The sequence below is a fragment of the Aythya ferina genome, assembly GCF_964211825.1.
Source record: "Aythya ferina genome assembly, chromosome: 13".
In the NCBI taxonomy this organism is placed as follows: domain Eukaryota; kingdom Metazoa; phylum Chordata; class Aves; order Anseriformes; family Anatidae; genus Aythya; species Aythya ferina.
The window spans coordinates 9929861-9947409 of NC_140311.1; the positions used below are offsets into that span (position 1 = coordinate 9929861).

Genomic DNA, 17549 nt, shown 5'->3' on the forward strand with positions numbered 1-17549 from the left:
CAACCTTAGCGTCCCCAGGGGCTCAGTCAGCATTACCAGCAGCTAGTAATTAATTAGCCCCGGAGATCCTTCCTCAGCTTTGTTTTCCACAAGCACAGCCCTGCAGGAGGCGGTGGCAGAGATAAGGGATGGGGGCGGAGGCCCTGCTCCCCTCCCCAGGGCACATTTCACAACCAGTGGGGATTTCGGATCTTGCCTGGAGGCAGCGCTTGCACAACCTGACTCAGCACTGGGCTTCGGTCCTCCAGTTCCTTCCCTTAATCTCCATCCCATAATGTGCTGGCTGGCATGGCCCGATGCCACCACGATGCCACCACGGGGCTTTTTGGGGCTGCCTCCAGCAACGCCCTCCTTGCTGCTCCCTGGAGCAGCTGTCGGTGCAGTGACTCCGTGGGGTTCTTGGATTGCTTCTGCCCCACGCCCAGCCCCGTGGCTGACCTTCCGGAACGATGGCCACCTCAGAAAGGCCCGGGGTGCTGCGGGCAGGGGGGGGCCATGGCTGCCAGGGGGTGCGCCTCTCCTCCGTGGCGGCAGCGGCATCGTCACCACCGGCACGGCAGAGCCTGCGCCCGCCCGCACCCGGTGCTGTGAGTCCCAGGGTGGGGAGAGGGGCCGGGCTGTCCCACAACGCTTCCCTGGGCTCTCCTGGAGGCCAGAAAGGTTGTCACTGGGGAAGTGTTTGGCACCTGAGCCTGTTTAGGTGCCGCTGATTCGGTCTGAAACCACAACAAGGCTACTGATGCGTCTGGAGAACCAGGACGTCCTCGTGGCCAAACAAAACAGAGCTTGAGGTCAGCCTTCCCCACAGGCAACCCTTTTTCCAGGCTGCCCAGCTCCTGGCAGCTGTGAGCAGGGTGCAAGAGAGGCAACGGTTCCCCAAAATCTCAGCCAGGCTCGGTGTCCTGTGGGAGCAGGAAAGCCAAGCGCAGGGTGTCCCAGCCACAGCACCCTCCTGCCCACCCTCAGGCGCAGCAGGCAGGGGACGGTGGTGCACACAAACACTCCCCTCCACGGCCTGTGCCAGAAGGAAGTAGAGACACGTGCTGCAGCTCAGCCCGGCGGCGTGACCCATCCAGGAACCCACACCCAGCGGAGATCAGAAGCCGATGGTTTGATTGAAGCAGGGCTGAAAACCTCCTTGGCTCTGCATTGCTGTACAAGGAGCCTTTGCTGTGGCCCTGGCGGTGATTACATTACAGCCCCAGGCAGGAGATGCAATTACCCTTTGGCTTAATTGCATTCTGACAATAATCAGGCACGGATGTGAGCAGACACTGCCTGGCCGTGAGCTGGCCTTGAGGCAGGAGCTGGGACCATAAGCTGCCCAACAGGGAGCACCCAGCAAGCAGCCAAGGGGCCGTGCTGAGCAGGAGCCCTGTGTCAGGGCCTGCCAAGCCCCGGCATCCATTACTGGCAGTATCCCTTGACATTTATCCTGTGGGGAATGGAGACCAGACGCTGCTTCCTCCCGGCGTGACGCAGCTCTGGGATGCACCACAGCCTCCCCCGAGATACAGAGGTTTCTGTGCAGGGGAAGGGCTGAAGCAGCACAAATCCCTTCCTAGTGTGGCCCGAGCAGAAATTATTTCCCCCCTGCCTCAGTTTCCCCGTGTGGAAGCAGGAGGGAGTGACCAGAGCTGCCTTTTCTGTCTGTCAGCTGCCTCCTGCCACACTTCTCCCTCCCACTACCTTTTCCAAAACTGGCTGCAAGGCTTCAATTTGCTCTCCGAATTTCTTGCCTACCACCCTGTGTTGTTACCAACCGGCTTCGCAGGCTGCGGGTGCAAGAGCCTGGAGCCCGTGTGCTGCCTGGAGCACGGTGGCCTCACACTGCTCACCCCAGCACATGCCACAGCCCTGCCCCGCCATCCCATGACGTTCATTCTCCCCCCAGCCCAGATGAGGGTTGCTCTGGCCGAGCTCTCCTCCTCCCAGCACCAAGTGTTCTGCAGATCCCTCCTGGATAGGGGGCGGACGGTCCCAGCAGTGTCCTCTGGCCTCCTGGGCACATCTGGCAGTGCTGCATGCTGTCAGGCACCTGGGGCCGCAGTCTAGTTCGTTATTTTCTCACTGTACCCTGATTTTGCAGGCTTCCCAGGGAGCCCCGCAGACGAAGACTGGGCCTCCGGGCCCGCCTGAAAATCATCACGCAGCTGCAAGAGGCCATGGCCCTGCGCGCTGTCCTCCTCCTGCTCCTTGTGCTGACCGCCCTCATCTCCCAGCATCTCTCCAAGGCCACCTCCTCCCAGCTGGGCAGGGTGAGGCTGAGGAGGAGGCTGGTGGCAGACCAGGGGAGATATTTGGATCACGCAGGCAAAGCCTCTCCTCACACACGGGAGAGGGAAGGCTCCAACCAGTTGATCCAACGTGAGTACGTGGCGGGTATTCAAAACACGCTCAAACCCCAAAATATTCCAACCCAGGAAGAAAAGGCGCTGGTGTTTCTAGCATTTCCTCCTCTCCTCCTCACCTTCACCAGGACATGCCTCTTCTGCAGGTGCCCGCCGGTCCTGGCTGGCAGACTACCTGGGAGACGTGTGGTCTCACCTCTACACCAACATCCCACGGGCAGTCCTCTTCGTCTTCCCCATCACCCTGCTGGTCCTGCTCCTCCTCTGCTGCCTCACGTACGTGTGTGCATCGCCCACCCTCCGGTGTCCCCTTCTCTGGGGCAGGTTCTGTAGGGCCTGTGCTTGCTGGGTCACCGCTCTGAAATGCCCACTGTCACCAGCACCAGGGGGCAGGGGGTGGGTGCACCTCTGGCCACCCGTATAAGCTGGCCGGCCACCTTCTCCCTGTGTTTTTAGGGTAGCTTTGGACTGAGGTGAGCCGGGGAGCTCGGAGAAGCAGCGCAGAAAGGTGTACAGAAATGGAGTGCGGCTCAAAGAAACCCCCAAACTGCAAGAACCCAGAGGTGGTGTGCCAAGGCCAGGCGCAGAACCACTTTCTTCTTCCTTTCAGCTTATTTTCAAGAAGGAAAAAACCTCCCAGAGTGGTTTTCCCATCCCGAAATAAAATTCAGTCTTCACCCGAGGCTCCGCTCTCCGTGTCCCTATAGCCAGAACACAATCCTGACCACGACCCCAACCCATGGGACCACCGGGGGCAGGGTCTGGAAGAGGAGCTCAGCACCCCCCGGGCACCCCCAGCCCCACGCGTGGCCCCGCGGCCTCCCACGGGCAAACCCCAACCACCCCCGGGGCTTTTCGGGGGGCTCCCGGGGAGCCCCAACCCCAACCCCAGGAGGGCCATGAGCTGGAAGCAGAGCGGGGAGGCCCGGGGGGAGCCCTCCCCCGTCCTGCCCCCGCGGCTCCGCCCGGCCCGGCCTCCCCTTCCCTCCCCTCCCCGCCCCGCTACGGGCGGAGCGTGCGGGGCCGGCGGCGGTGCTGGAGGCGGCTTGGGACGGCGGGGCCGGGGTTGGGGTTGGGGTTGGGATTGGGATTGGGGCCGGGCCGCTCTGCTGGAGCCAGCGGAACCGGCTGCGGCTGCTGGCAGCGCGGTGGGGAGGCGGCATGACGCTCAAATCCAGCAGCGGAGGCGGCAGCAGCGGCAGCAGCAGCAGCATGAGGACGGCGCTCTCCGACCTCTACCTGGAGCACCTGCTGCAGAACAGGGCCAAGCCCGAGGTGAGCCCCTGCCCTGCTCCCTGCCCTGCTCCCTGCCCTGCTCCCTGCCCTGCTCCCGGCTCTGCTCCCTGCCCTGCACGGCTGCTCCATGCCCGGTTTGGGGCAGCCCGGGGGGGAGGTCTCCCGGCAGAGCTGCTCGGCTCTGAGAACCCTCCCCCCCCGAGCCCTGGCTCGAGTATGGGGTCGGGGCTTGCTTGCAGGGAGGAGATTTCCCCCCCGGTGCTGCCCTTGGCCCGTCCCGGCGGATGGACGCTGGAGCATCCCCCAAAGAGGCTCCCCGGGTCTGGCCCATGCTGGTGGTTTGTGTTTTTTATGGCTCAACCCCAGCAGGGTGCTTCCAAAAAATAAAAAAATAGCCTTTGGATCGGGCAGCTGCTGCGAGGAGCTCTCCCATCCCTCTGCTTGCCTGGCCGCCTGCGGAGCGGGGATAAATCACCAAAGGCAGCGCGGCGTGGAGGATGCAGGAGCTGGCCTGCAGCTCCCTGCTGTCACGGAGGCTTGGTGTCGGCAGGGATGAGGAGGGAGATGGCAAACTGGGCTGTGCGTGGGGCCTTTTGGGAGCTGCTCGGTAGGGCTAGCACCCAGCTGGTTTGTGTGTCCTGAGCTTGCCCATCGGCTGTGTGCTCATCCCTGCAGCATGAGCAGGCATGGACAGCGCTGCCCATGCCCACGGTGGCTCTGCAAAGTGGCAGGGACATCGCAGCAGCTCTCAGGAGAGGTTCAGGGTCCTGCTTCCCAGCCCAAATCAGACAGAGCAGCAGAGGTTCCTCTTCTCGCTGCCCCCAGCAGAACCTCGTGCTGGGAAGCACCGCACCGTGCTCCTCCCGTGGCGGCAGGGCATGCAAAACCTCACAAGTGGAAGCAGAGTCATTGCTAGAAAACAAGCAGAAGTGAGGCAGGCCTCTGCCCTGTCCCCTTCGGCCCCACTACGTGTCTTTCTAGCCCTTTATCTCCTCGCTGACAAATACAGGTTTGCCAAGGAGGTGTGGGCATTACTGCCAGCAGTGCTCCTGGCTTGCAGGGTGACCTTGGGCATGCCACTTTATCGGCCGTGACTCAGTTTCCCGGCTGTAAAATGGGCAAATCTGAGCCCTGGCAGGCCAGTGGTGAAGAGAAGGGCACTTTTTTGAGCTGGGGTGTGGAGGGGGCGGCATGCTGTCCCCCGGGGAGTGTCTCGTGGCACCAAACCAGTGCCAGCTCCAGCACAGGCCAAGGCTGCGGTCCCCAGTTCTGAAATGGCCACGGGTGAAACTAGTAGTTGAGAGCAGAGCAAAACAACTGGGTTTGACCAAAATGACGTGGATGGGGTTGGTTTCAGCTCTTTAATCTTAAACCTATTTTGTGCTGTTCCAGTCCGTAGCGGCCGCAGGGAAAAAGCCATTTTGAAGGTGGGGAATGGAGCAGCCAGGCCACCTCACAGGATCTGCTCCATCAGTGTCACTGTGTTACTGGCTGTCTCTTGGAGGTGACAGGCTTTGCAAACACATCTGGAAGGCTGCATCAGCCTTTCCTTGAGGGAAAACGGTGCCTCAGCAAAACCAACTGGGCTCCGTAGGAAATCTAAACCTATTCAGTCTCAGCTCCCAGTGAGCTGGAGTCAGCGCGAGGGCACACAGAGGTGGCGGCATGCACTGGCCCCACAGCCACTTGTGTCCCTTGTCCCTTCTGCTTCTCTGTTCCCCTTCCTCCTGTGACCTGGTGGCACGGCTGTGCCTATTTCTGGTTTCAGCAGTGTAATCCTGTTTGGTTTCAATCTTTTTTTCTTTTTTTAAACTTGGATCATATTGCTGAGGCCTTGGGTGAGATTGCTCATGTGATTGTAGACCTGAGCAGGGAGTAGCCTCGGGCAGGAGGCAGGATGAATTACTTCTAAATGGCCACATGACCACTGCTACCCAGCCTGCATGGCCTGAAAGCAACAGCCACGCTCTTTTTATTTCTTTATTTTTTGTTAGTTTGCTTTTGTTTTTACATGTTGATCTTTTTTAAGCTGTACTGAGACCCCAGTGCACACATCTGCTGCACGGCGGTGATGCTCCAGGGTGAGAGGAGAGGCTGCTGGGCCAGGACATCTCTGCACCAAGCAGGAGAGCAGATGGCCCTGCAGAAAGGTGCGGGCAGCACCTGGACATGCAGGACATGGGTCGGGGAGGGCTGCAGGCAGGGCGATGCCCAGGCTTGCTGTGGGGACAATGGGGCAGGACGCGTGGAGGGCTCTGAAGCCATGCCGGGTGTGCCAGCTGGCATGGCCTCATCCTTGCTCATTCCCTGGCACCAAAATATTCTGGCAGGGAAGGAGCTGGCTGTGCCTCCCGTTGGGATGCTCTTCCCCACCCCATGGCAAGAGCGTGTTTCAGGGCTTACTCTGCTCTGTGCTCACGGGATGGGGTTGAGCCACCCCGGGATAAGGATGCTCCCATGCCAGCCTCCCCATATATGCCCACAGGGATTATGACCAGACGAGGGGCGATGGCTGCTGGAGGGAGCTGGGTTTTGCTGCTCACCATGGCTGGTGGAGCGTCTCCTGCTGTGCCAGGAGGGCAATCCCAGGGGATCCTGGCGCTGGGCTTCCTCTGCCCTCCTGCCTCCATCTGAGCTGCTGTGCTTTGGGGGCCCGCTTGGCAAAGCCAGCAGCGCCCGACCTTTCTCCACGTGCTCACCACGTGCTCTTCCAAGGCCACTTGATATCGAAGTCCCTTGGTGAGGACAGCAAGGAGAGCCCAGGAACCAAACCACCGGGCGTGCCCTTTGCACCAGGGTGCCGTTTCCCCAAGTGCTGCTTCAGCCACCTGGAAACAAGCTGCCCAGTTAATGTTTGATTTCCCCGGTGCCATGCAGCCCAGTGCAGCAGCAGGAGCCACCCCGGTGGGCGATGCTGACCGTGGGGCAGGGTGCCAGGCCCTGGGGTCCTCCAGTGCTGTGTGGTTCAGCTCCAAACCTCCTCGCCCTGGCTGCAGAGGCGGCTGAGCCCTGGGGCTGTGCGGAGCTGTCTGTGGCCGCAGGGCTGGCTGCTGGCAGCGTGCAGGCACAGATGTTTCCTGCGGAGCCGTGTACGTAGCAGGAGCTGTCCCCTTGCCAGCACCGCTGCAGAGCCTCCAGAGGTCACCAAGCTGGCCGGGAGCGTGACGGCTGCTGGGAGGGTTCAGGGAAGGCGATGAGGCCAGACAGCTCGCATGCACCGAGCGGGAGCTGTGCGTCTCCTGCATCCAGTGCCCTGCTGCGCAGCACTGGAGCTGGCATGTGCTGTCCCCAGCTCCCCATCACGAGCTTGGCATTTCCCATCCCCAAGCACCGACCGCTCGGTGCAGTCACCTGGGGGCTGCCGGGGTCCCCAGAGGACCCTGCTGGGTTCAGAGCAGCCGTCGAGTGACTGGAGCCCTCCTGAGGCACTGCAGCGAGTGTGCGGTGACGAGGCTCGCTCTCCAGGAGTCACCAGGGTGACACTGGTGCTGTGTCAGCGTCGAGGCCTGGGTGTTTTCTCCAGCTCTCAGCAAAAAGCAAAGGTCAGGGCCAGGAGGCTCAGCTGGCTGGGGTGGTGGGGACGGGAACTCCCAGCCCTGGAGCAGACTGTGCCGTGTCCTGGGTCACCGGGCTTTGCTGAGCCTGGGGTTTGGAGCTGGGGATTGCATGGTGTAATGCTTTTCCGAGGCATGAATGAGATAAACGTGATCTGTGCTGACTCAGGTCACCTCACAGGCACTTTGGCCTCAGGCAGGGCTGGAGAAGTTCATTCTCTTCTTCCTCTTCTTCCTCCCACCCACTCGCTCAGCAGGGCCGGGATGGCCGGTGGGGAGCCGAGGGCACGGCCAGCACTGTGGGGCCAGTCCTGGGGGGCAGCAGCTCACTTTGCAGTGTCCCTGCTGCATGGCAGAGCATGTCTGGAGGTCCCTGTCTGGGACCCCTGCCCCAGCACCCACTGCAGACAAGAACAGATTCCCCAGGGCTGAAATCCCCTATGAAATCTATGAAATTCTCTTCCCAGTGCCGACAGCCCCAGCTGGCCTGGAGCTGGGTGCTGGAGGGGAGCAGGGAGCTTCTGGCTGGCTCGGGAGCACTTTGCCTTCAGTGCCTGGATGGGGACGTGGCTTTGCAGCGTGTTGGTTGCCCGTTGACCCAGATGAGGAAAGGCTGAGCTTGCGAACTGTGCAAGGGCAGAGCCTGGCCCCAGTTCTGCCCCTGTTCCTCAGGGGTGAGGCCCAAACTGCTCCGTGAAGCTGCCCTGGGCTTTTGTGGGCTTTGGGCCACGCGCTGCTGCGACACATCAGTGGTGTGCGGGACCTGCTGTTGCAGAAGACAACCAGCTGTGGACTCCTGGCTTCTGTACCTGTAACTTTTCCAAAGTTTTCTCGCCTCCTGTATCTCCCAAGCTGGAAAACTGCTGATCTTGATCTTCAAGGGGGAAGCTGTTTTGCTGTCTTTCTCCCCTTGCTCTTACTGTCCTCTCCTCCAGCTCATGGGTCTCACCTCCCCCCCTGCGCCCAGGAACGTGACCACGGGAGTAGCTCAGCCCCACGCAGGGGGAGCCCCTAAACCCCGGTCTGTGTTTTGCCCCGACAGGCCGTCACCCAGGCCCCGAATGCCATGACCGAGGACATTTACACCAACGGCTCGGCCACTCTGGGCAGTCCCTCCCACAGCAACGGCCGCGAGGTGCGGAAGATACGCCTGGTGCAGTTCGAGAAGGTGACAGAGGAGCCCATGGTGAGGACCCCAAAACCCGGTGGCACCGAGCGGGGTGGAGGGGCAGGCAGAGCCATGCTGGTGGGCTGAATGTGGGGGAAGCTCAGCCACAAGAAGAGGGTGCTGGATGCTGCCTCCTGCCCAGGACCTGCGGGCGATGCCCGTGCCAAGAGGAGCCGATGTTGCTGGGAGCGCGGGGGCTCTCCCCTCCGGCGAGCAGTCACGGATTTTCCTGTCTTCCAGGGAATCACGCTGAAGCTGAACGACAAGCAGAGCTGCATGGTGGCCAGGATCTTCCACGGGGGCATGATTCACAGACAAGGTAACAGCAAGGGACAGCCGAGGCCCTCCTAGAGGCCATGCACCAGGGGCACGACCGCAGCTGGCTTCTTTCCGCGCGGAGATCAGGCAGCCCCGCTGTGGCATGGATATCCGTGTCCTTTCCTCCACCAGGAGCATGTCAGGAGCTCAGGACTCGCCCATCTCTCTGCAGGGTTGTTGTTAATGCGCTGGAGGCTTTAGGGAGAAATGCAGGGATGGGGGAAGGGCTCTCACAAACTGGAACTTGAGAGCCATCCGTCTGCCTCCCGTGACGGTGACCGTAACTAGAGATGGATCGTACCCCAGAGGCTGGGGGGGAAGCTCTTCCCGTTCCTGAAGTGCACAGGCAGGACAGGCGTGCTGTGGATTGGCTCTGCAAACCAAAATGAAGTGCCAAAAGAAATTAATAGGTGCCATTTTGTGGGTTTGGGTCTTGCCAAGGGGGTGTGGAAATGAGATGTTCCGTGCTTAGATGAGGCCCCTTTTCCAGCCTGGGGTCGAAGTGGGAAGTCTGAGCTTGCCCCTGCCAAGATAATATAGAAGCCATTCCAATAATGCTGCCGGAGCCTGATTTACAGCAGTATATCTGAGGCTATAATCTGGCTGGATGTATAAATTTAAAACACATAAAGCCGAGAAAGCTGGTGTTCAAGGGCTTTGTAAAGAGGCTGTCATTTGGCTCCAAGTGAGGTACTTGGGGCTGGGTTTAAATAACTCTGGAACGGGTGCTTTGACCAGTCTAAAGCAGTGAAAGACACAAAGTGGAAAGTAACCTGATAACCTTCAGCGTGAACAAAGTGTGTGTGTTGGGCAGAGGAGGTGGAATTCATTCCCCTTGTGCCTCGGGATTAGGTGAGGGGTGGCTCCACGAGCACTGCTCAGGCAAACACCGCCATGGTACCGGGGCTCAGAGGCTGCTGGAGCTGCCTAGCTGGGGTTTGGTGGGTGCCTTTTGTCTGCTCCTGCATTTTCATGTTTCTCCCGTTGCTGGCAGGCTCCCTGCACGTGGGTGATGAGATCATAGAAATCAATGGGCAGAGCGTGAGCAACCACTCGGTTGACCAGCTGCAGAAGATGCTGGTAGGTATCTGTGTGTGGCGGGGCTGTTCCCCAGCACTGAGCCCTTTGCCTACGGATGTGCTGCTTGGGGAGCTTGTCTTTGTCTCCTGAGAAGGGGCCAGCACGGAGGGAACAGACGGAGGGAAGCATTTCCTTTATGCTGGCCAAACGGGATGCTCCTCCCGAGCTCCTCCCGGGGACAGCTGGGCTGGAGATGGAGCAGATCTCCGTGCTCATTCTGGTGATGCTGGGCAGTGCCCACAGCCAGCTCCTTGTGCGGGTGTCGGTGTCCCCCTTGGGTGTGGAACAAGCGTGGCAAGGCTATGCTGCTACAGCTCTTAGCCCATCCCCAGCAGAGCCATTTCTGCCTGGGCTCTGGCCTCCCCAAATCACAGCAGAGCAGGGAGCACACAGGAGCCTTTCCTCTGTGGGTCCTTGCTCCCTGCACAGGTTGCTGCTGCCGGGCTGCCTCCAGGCCCACCTACTCCAACTTTTCTTTCTCCCCTTCCTTTGTTCACTAGAAAGAAACCCAGGGCATGGTCTCAATAAAAGTCATTCCCAACCAGCAAAGCCGCCTCCCTGCTCTCCAGGTAAGTGCGGGCTGTGTCGTGACACGGCTCTGGGGCTGGGTGGGACCAGAGCAAACCACCAGGGACCAACACTGGGGACAGGCCTGGGGCAGGGCAGGGGTCTGGAGGAGCTGCTGGAGGGCGAAGGGACCTGCCCTGTGCTTCTATCACCGCAGATGAGTTAACCTGATACGTATGCAGGAACACGGGCCTGGGTTTCCCCAGCCACACACCTACTTGTGCGCAGTCTTTAGCGATGTGAAAGCAGCAGAGTGCGTGCACCAGGAAGCCCGAGAGCTTCCTGCCCACCTCCAGGCCTTGCCGTTACACAGCCTTGCAGCCATGTCCCCGTTACAGCTCACGGCAGCGCCTCCAGGTGCAGCACGGGGCGGTCGGCCGTGCCGGGCTGTTACTGCTGCCTGCTGCATCAGCTCCAGCACTGCTGAGCAGCTCTGCCCCTGAGCGAGGGGGAGGAAGGAAGCAGCGGGGGAGAGGAAGGCAGCTCCTGCTGCCACTGCTGGGCAGGGTTGACACGCTCCGGAGGGTGCACGCCTGCGCTCAGCATGGGCACTTGGCTGGCTTTGCCTTTGGAGTCCTGCTTTGGCCAAAATGCTCGGGATAACGCGGAGGGCTGGTCCTCTGGGAGGATGTCTGAGCGTGGTGGCTGGCACACTGAGCTGCTCCCGGGGCTGGAGCTCACCCCAGCACAGCCCCTTTGCTGTGGACAGGCAGGAGTGGGAGAGGGGCTTGGGAGAGGTGGGGGCAGGATCTCCCTCAGAGGAGCTGAAGTCTCTGAGTATGGGGATGAGTGAAAATCACCCCATTTCTCTCTCAGCCCTTGCGGCCGTCATTCCAGCTCTACCAGCCTTGCATGTGCTTGTTTATTAAGTGCTGGCCCTGTCTCCCCTTTCCTGCTGTCCTGGGCCCACCCTGGCCTGACCGAGCCAGCTCCAATCGGCCAGGCCAGCTCAGCGCCGGGGAGAAGTTACCTCTGAGAAAAAGGACAAACCACTGGAGGCTGGCTCTGGGCTCAGGGAAGGACACTGGGACAAACTCCTTCCCAGCAGCAGCAGTTGCCCTCCCCTCGATGCGTCCAGGCTCTTGGGACCAACAGCTCCCGAGGTGCCCAGCTCTGTGCTGGCTGCAGCCCCCTGCTGAGAGCAGAGTAACTCCTGGTTTTGTTTCACCTCCTCTGTCCCCTCGATCCCCTTCAGCTCACGGCGTGACGGTGCAGATCCCAGCACCGCGATGCCCTGGGCAAAAGCGGGACCCAGCCTGGGCTGGCCCCGCAGCCTGGCAGCCGGCCACCACGAGGCCAGCCGAGGGCTTCTCGTGGCAGTTCTGCTTGGGAGGATCCTAATGAGAAACACCGAGCGCTCAGGTCTCTCAGGGTCACCTCCAACCCCGACATAAACTGCAGGTTTTTGACCTTAAATACTGAGGCTCCTTCTGCTGGAGCCTGCTCGGTGCCTGAGCTTGCAGCCCTAGGAAGGGGCTGGCAAATAATCCACACCGGGAGCCGGCCATTTGATGTCCTTGGGTAATGCCTGGAGCTGTCTGGGGGTGACGCTGAGTTGGTGGGGTCTTCCCAAAATTTGAGGGACCTGGCTTGGAGAAGAGGGCTCCAGGCAGTGCCCACTGTGTGTCCCCTGCGTGCTTGTGTCGGTGCCCACCTTCCTGGCACCGCAGGGTGCTTTCAAAGCAAGTGTTGGGCCTGAGCAGGTGGCAGGATCCTGGAAGGCTGTTCCATGTTTGTCGTCTTCCTTCCCAAGAGGTCTCATGGCACAGCCCGATCTGTGCTCTGCTTTCCTGGCACCAAGGGACCCGTGGTTGTGTCCCGCTGGCCCTGTGCTTCTGGCAGGTCACAGCAGCGCTGCTGGAGGACGTGCTGTGGGGAAATTGTTTTGATGGGGAATAAGGACAGCACGGTGTGCCCGGCTTGGGCACGCAGTCCTTCAGCAGCTGCACAGCTGCTGCCAGGCGATGCAGCGTGGGGCTGGGAGCTGGATATGGCCAAGCTCAGCCACCCTGCACGGCCGTGCCAACTGCAGCCCTTTCTCTCTTCCAGATGTTCATGAGGGCGCAGTTTGACTATGACCCCAAAAAAGACAGCCTGATCCCCTGCAAGGAAGCGGGGCTGAAGTTCCAGACTGGTGACGTGATTCAGATCATCAACAAGGACGACAGCAACTGGTGGCAGGGCCGCGTGGAGGGCTCCGGCACCGAGGCGGCGGGGCTCATCCCTTCCCCAGAGCTCCAGGAGTGGTAGGTCCCTGGTCAGGGAACCCCAGTCTGGGGATGGACGTGGTCGTGGGACTGGGAGCCACATCCCCAGCTCACGGCTGGGGCACGGAGCTCTGCTGTGATGGCAGGAATAGGGTGAGACCCTAGGGTGGGTTCCCCTGTGTGTCTGAGGGACGATCCCAGTGCTCCCCAGGGCCTCGGGGTGGCAGCCGGGCCTCACTGGTGTCCTCCTCTCTCGGCAGGCGTGTGGCAAGCACCACCCAGTCCAGTCAGAGCGAAGCCCCGAGCTGCAGCCCCTTCGGGAAGAAAAAGAAGTGCAAAGACAAATACCTGGCCAAGCACAGCTCAAGTAAGTGTGAGCCCCAAGCTCTGCAGGCTGTCAAACACGGGGCAGGCGCTGGCCTTGCTGCTGCTCAGCCCTCGGGAAGCAGTCACAGCAAAAAGGGACCACAAAACCCCAGGTCAGTGTCCTGTTGGGACACGGAGTGTGCCTGTCAGCTGCTTGTGTAAACCCCGAGCTAACCCGTGCTCGGCCTGCCCTGGGCCAGCAGCGGGCTGAGGACGTGCTGGCTGCTGGCCCGACCTGTAGCTCCGAGCAACAACAAACAGGGCCATAAATCAGCAAGATAAATAAAGCTCCCCGAGCAACAAGCTCTCTGCAGCTTCCCGCTGCCTCCTCACCTGGCTGCTGGGTCCTACTGTTCTGGGCAGAAATGCCCCATCTTGATCGCTGCCCTCGCTTTGCCAGAGGATCTGGCTGTACTCCCACACACACAGCCCGGCTGTGGTAGCCAGGCCGGTGCTAATGGCTGTCTTGTTTCTCTTCCGCTCCAGTTTTTGACCAGCTGGATGTGGTTTCCTACGAGGAGGTGGTGAGGCTGCCCGCCTTCAAGAGGAAGACCCTGGTGCTCATCGGTAGGCCCTGCCCCAGGCGTCCTCAGTGCGGGGGCTGCACGTGCTGGGGGCCGTGGGGCTGAACGTGGGCTGGGACAGGGCTGCCCTTCAAAGCTTGTGAGCTTTGGGGGGTATTTACTATGCCTGCAGCAGTCCCCAAGCAGGCTGACATCTGTATGTAGGCTGCCACCTGCACTGCAGGGCTGGGGTGGAGTGGGTTCAGGAGAGTTTCTGGCTCTTAAACATCGTCCTGGTTGCTGGAAGCAAGAGCACCTGATGCAGGGAGAGCCTCCTCCAGGCTGGAGAACACCACAGACCTGCTCAGAAAGCGGGTGCTGGGAGTGCTGGCACCGTCCCTCAGACGTGGAGCTGCAGAGGGGCCCTGGCTTCTCCTGAGCCCGGTTCCAGCGTCCATCCCTCCTTCCCTGCAGGAGCCAGCGGAGTGGGTCGTAGCCACATCAAGAACGCTCTGCTCAGCAACAACCCTGAGAAGTTCATGTACCCAGCTCCTCGTAAGTACCTCAGCAGGGCGAGGAGCACACAGCCCTGCCCTGGCACCCCCTGTGGCATGTTCCTCACCTCCTCCTCAGGGCAGGGGGGCCTGGACCTTCTGACCTTCACGGGAGGTACACAGGTCTTCTGTGCTCTTCCTTGCCCTAGCCCCATGCTCAAAAAGGGACCAGAAACACCCCAGGTCAGTTCCCCAGACCTTCTGGGGTCAGCACGTGCCAGCATTGCCCTCTCTCCCCAGACACCACGCGCCCCCCGAAGAAGAACGAGGTGGACGGGAAGGATTACTACTTCGTCTCCACCGAGGAGATGACCCGGGACATCTCAGCCAACGAGTTCCTGGAGTTTGGAAGCTACCAGGGAAATATGTTCGGCACCAAGTTTGAAACAGTGCACAAGATCCACCAGCAGGACAAAGTCGCTATCTTGGACATTGAGCCCCAGGTAGGGAGCAGGATAGGGATTGCCGTGCATTGAACCACCCTCATGCTGGGTGTGACCAGCTCAGCCTTCCCCAAGCCCAGGAGCATTAGGGTGGCATTTCCATGCCCGAGATGTGGGTACAGCACGTCCCTGGCTGGGACAGGGACCCTGTCCCCTGTCAGACACCAGCCGTGGGGGTGCTGCTTCACGAAGTGACGTCCAACAGCCAGCCCAGAGCAGGGTGCTCTGCAGGGACGGGGATGCATGCCCACGGCCACATCACGGGCACCACGGCATCCCCGTAACCACGTGCTGCTCTCTCCACAGACCCTGAAGATCGTCCGCACGGCAGAGCTCTCCCCGTTCATAGTCTTCATCGCCCCGACAGACAAGGCAGAGGAGGTGAGTGACGGTGGCAGTTGCAGAGTTTCCTCTCATTTGGGCAGGGGGTGGTGAGGAGCAGAAACCTTGTGGCAGCCCAGGGCTCTCCCCCCTGCTCCGTAAGGAGGATCATCATCTTCCTTGTGGTGCAGGGAAGCAGGGAGGCTTCATCAGCCCAGAGCTAAGGAATAGGATTGGGGGATTCCTGCAGCCTTAGGCTGACTGCCACGTACAGACCCCAGCCCACATCAGCCCCGCAGCACCACGAGCCACCAGCACGTAGCTGAGTGCACAGCCCAGCACCAGCTCCAGCTGTAGCAGTGCTGCAGAGCAGGAACACTTCTCCTGCCATCAGCTATGCAAATTGGACAGGCAAACAGCAGCGTTCCATTCTTCGGCTCATTGTGCTCATCCCTCCAAAATTAGGACCAAGCAGCACTGATGCTGCTGCACCAGCCCAGACCATTAGCTGGGGGTTGTACAGCGTGCAGCAGGCTGCAGGGGGAGATTTCTGTAGCATCACACAGGCGTTAACCTGCAGTGTTACACGGCCAGACCTCACGCTGGGGGCAGCCCATTCCCCCCAGCCCATGCCCCGTGGCTGTGCTGGCTCCAGGCAGAGGCACTAATCCCTGCCGCAGTGGGCAGGGCCAGCCCTGCTGCTGCACGCACTGCTCTGCTCTATATATAGCCAGCTGCCGCAGCTCAGGTAGCTGCTTCCTCCAGGAGTAAGAGCCAAAATGTCACCTAGCAGGGCTCGTGTGACCCAGGCAAACTGCTCAGTGTCCCCCCCTCCGCCCCGATAACTGCTGGGCAGCCCCCCTCTGTGCAGAGGCAGAGGGATGCATGCGTTTTAGGCTCCAGCTCAATTTTTCACAGTATGGGCTGCACTGGGGAAAGGTGCTCGGTGTCCAGTTAGAGGCTGCAGGGAGACAGCGGTGGGATGGGGAGGCTGGTGGGGCTGTCAGCCTGTGCTGGTTACAGGCCAGCGGGGAGGGATCGTCTTGCAGAGCTCCTGCTTTTAAATCAGCCCCAGGCCTCAAGCTGGGGAGCTGCAGCAATGAGCAGCCCGCTGCTAGGCGAACCTCCTCCTCCTGGAGAGCCGCCACAAGGCACTTTAAAGACAAATACAGGGCTAAGCAGAGCTGACCTCACTCTAGCAGGTAACCTGATGCTCCCAGCATTGCATAAAAGCACAATTAAAATCCACTGATGCTCCCGTGGGGCTGCACAACAGCTCTCCTGGCCTGTTCGCTGCTCTGTGCTCAGGTTGGGAACAGCTGGAGTTGTTTTGGGGATGGGACAGAGCTTGCCTGTTGAGCTGGGCTGGGAATCCCCCTCCTGAGCGTGCTCTCCTGTTCCTTGCAGTCGGAGGCGTTGCAGCAACTCCGTAAGGATTCTGAGAGCATCCGGAGCCGCTACGCACACTACTTTGACCTCTCCATAGTCAACAACGGAGTGGAGGAAAGCCTCAAGCTGCTGGAGGAAGCCTTTGAGCAGGCCTGCAGCTCTCCACAGTGGGTGCCCGTCTCCTGGGTGTACTGAGAGGGCTTCCAGCCCCCACCGCTTCCCATCAACCCATCCTGCAGCAGAGAAACCTCCTCCTCAGCTTCCCCTGATCGCCGCCCGGCCCAGCACAAGTCCCTTCCTCTGCTGCCCCACGGACCCGGTCTCATTTGGTCGACACACACAGGGTCTCCAGAGCACCACTGCCAGGGAATGCAGGCCAGAGGCTGCCCGAAGGAACAGCCACCTCCCGCTGCACTCAAACGGGGCTGCAGCAGAGCCCACGGCATCCCCACAGCTCAGAGCACAGCCCCCCCGCCTCACCTGGCGAGGGAAAGCACAATCCTGCAGCACCCAGCCCGTCTTGTTCTCTGCGTCAGCCCCGAGGGACGTGGCACAGCAGGGGCCGTCCAGGCAGGTGTCCCTGCACCTGCACCAAACACCTTGAAAGCCTGGGTGGTGACCTCGAGCCCCTGACAAGCCCACAGCTTGGGAGGCTTCTCAGACCACAGCAGGGCTCCTAAGTCCAAGGGTTTCCCCTCACAAGCCAGTAAAGCCAGAAAAAGGCAAGTGTGGATTTGACACGGAACGTGCCATCCCCAGACAGGTCTCGCGCCTGCATTCTGAGGTTTGTGTTTTCTGTTTCACCCTGTGCAACTGTAGTTGTAAAAACTCCCTGCATTTAAATCCTCACTGTGCAGCTTGGATTGTTACTGGCTGGCCAGAAAAACTCAGCAGCAGTTGAGCAAGTCCTACGGACCAAAGCCCAGAGGGGCAGTTCAATGGGTAAAGTAGATCCAGCCACAAGTATCCGTTGCATGCAGTAGAAACAGTCTCTAAAGAGATCATCCAGGCATGTTTTCCAGTCCCGGGTGCCTCGCACACCGTATGCTAACCTAAAAGGCACCCCCACAACGGGGTTTGCTCCTCCTGAAGGTGGAATGCATCGATACACCAGCCCCACCATGCCCAGGAAGCATCGTGGTGGCTCCCGGGCAGACCACAGCCATCACCTCCATGCAAGAGTATTGTGTGTGTTCAGCAGTCAGCTAGGGGAAGGGGGCTAACAAGTCTTGTGCAATCATTTTTTGTTTTGTTTTAAGGATGCCAAAAATAAGATCTGTTGATGTGCAATAGGGACCTTTGTTCTGATCCACTGCAGGGAAACAATGAGCAGCAATAAACGTGTGCTGAAACATCGCCGTGGCTGGTGTTTTAACTTGAGCTGTGTAGGGGCTCCCAGCTGCAAGCCTTCCACCTCCCTGACCCAGAGGCACTTGAGGTAAAGCAGGCCAGGGCCGAGCAGTTCTCCATCTACTGCCAGACCTCTCCAGTA

At 60.3% G+C, this 17549-nt stretch overlaps 2 protein-coding genes across 4 annotated transcripts; both read left to right on the forward strand.

Annotated features, from left to right (window-relative positions):
- Positions 1-61: 61 nt before the first annotated feature.
- Positions 62-3113, forward strand: LOC311443905 (uncharacterized protein). Of its 3 annotated transcripts, XM_084534551.1 has the most exons (4): positions 62-587; positions 2090-2367; positions 2498-2627; positions 2808-3113. In XM_084534551.1, exons 1-4 carry the CDS (start codon positions 289-291, stop codon positions 2821-2823), a joined length of 723 nt encoding a protein of 240 aa, XP_084390677.1. In that variant the 5' UTR covers positions 62-288; the 3' UTR covers positions 2824-3113. The 3 variants fall into 3 exon arrangements, with proteins under 3 accessions (XP_084390677.1, XP_084390675.1, XP_084390676.1); XM_084534549.1 differs by having other exon boundaries at positions 2090-2627; XM_084534550.1 differs by having other exon boundaries at positions 2498-3113.
- A 252-nt stretch (positions 3114-3365) lies between these two features.
- Positions 3366-17413, forward strand: MPP1 (MAGUK p55 scaffold protein 1). Its single transcript, XM_084535207.1, has 12 exons — positions 3366-3626; positions 8184-8327; positions 8550-8628; positions 9622-9707; positions 10208-10276; positions 12324-12520; positions 12742-12848; positions 13334-13414; positions 13825-13905; positions 14145-14347; positions 14654-14728; positions 16076-17413. The coding sequence occupies exons 1-12, from the start codon at positions 3513-3515 to the stop codon at positions 16250-16252; spliced, it is 1413 nt and encodes a 470-aa protein (XP_084391333.1). The 5' UTR covers positions 3366-3512; the 3' UTR covers positions 16253-17413.
- Positions 17414-17549: the final 136 nt, after the last annotated feature.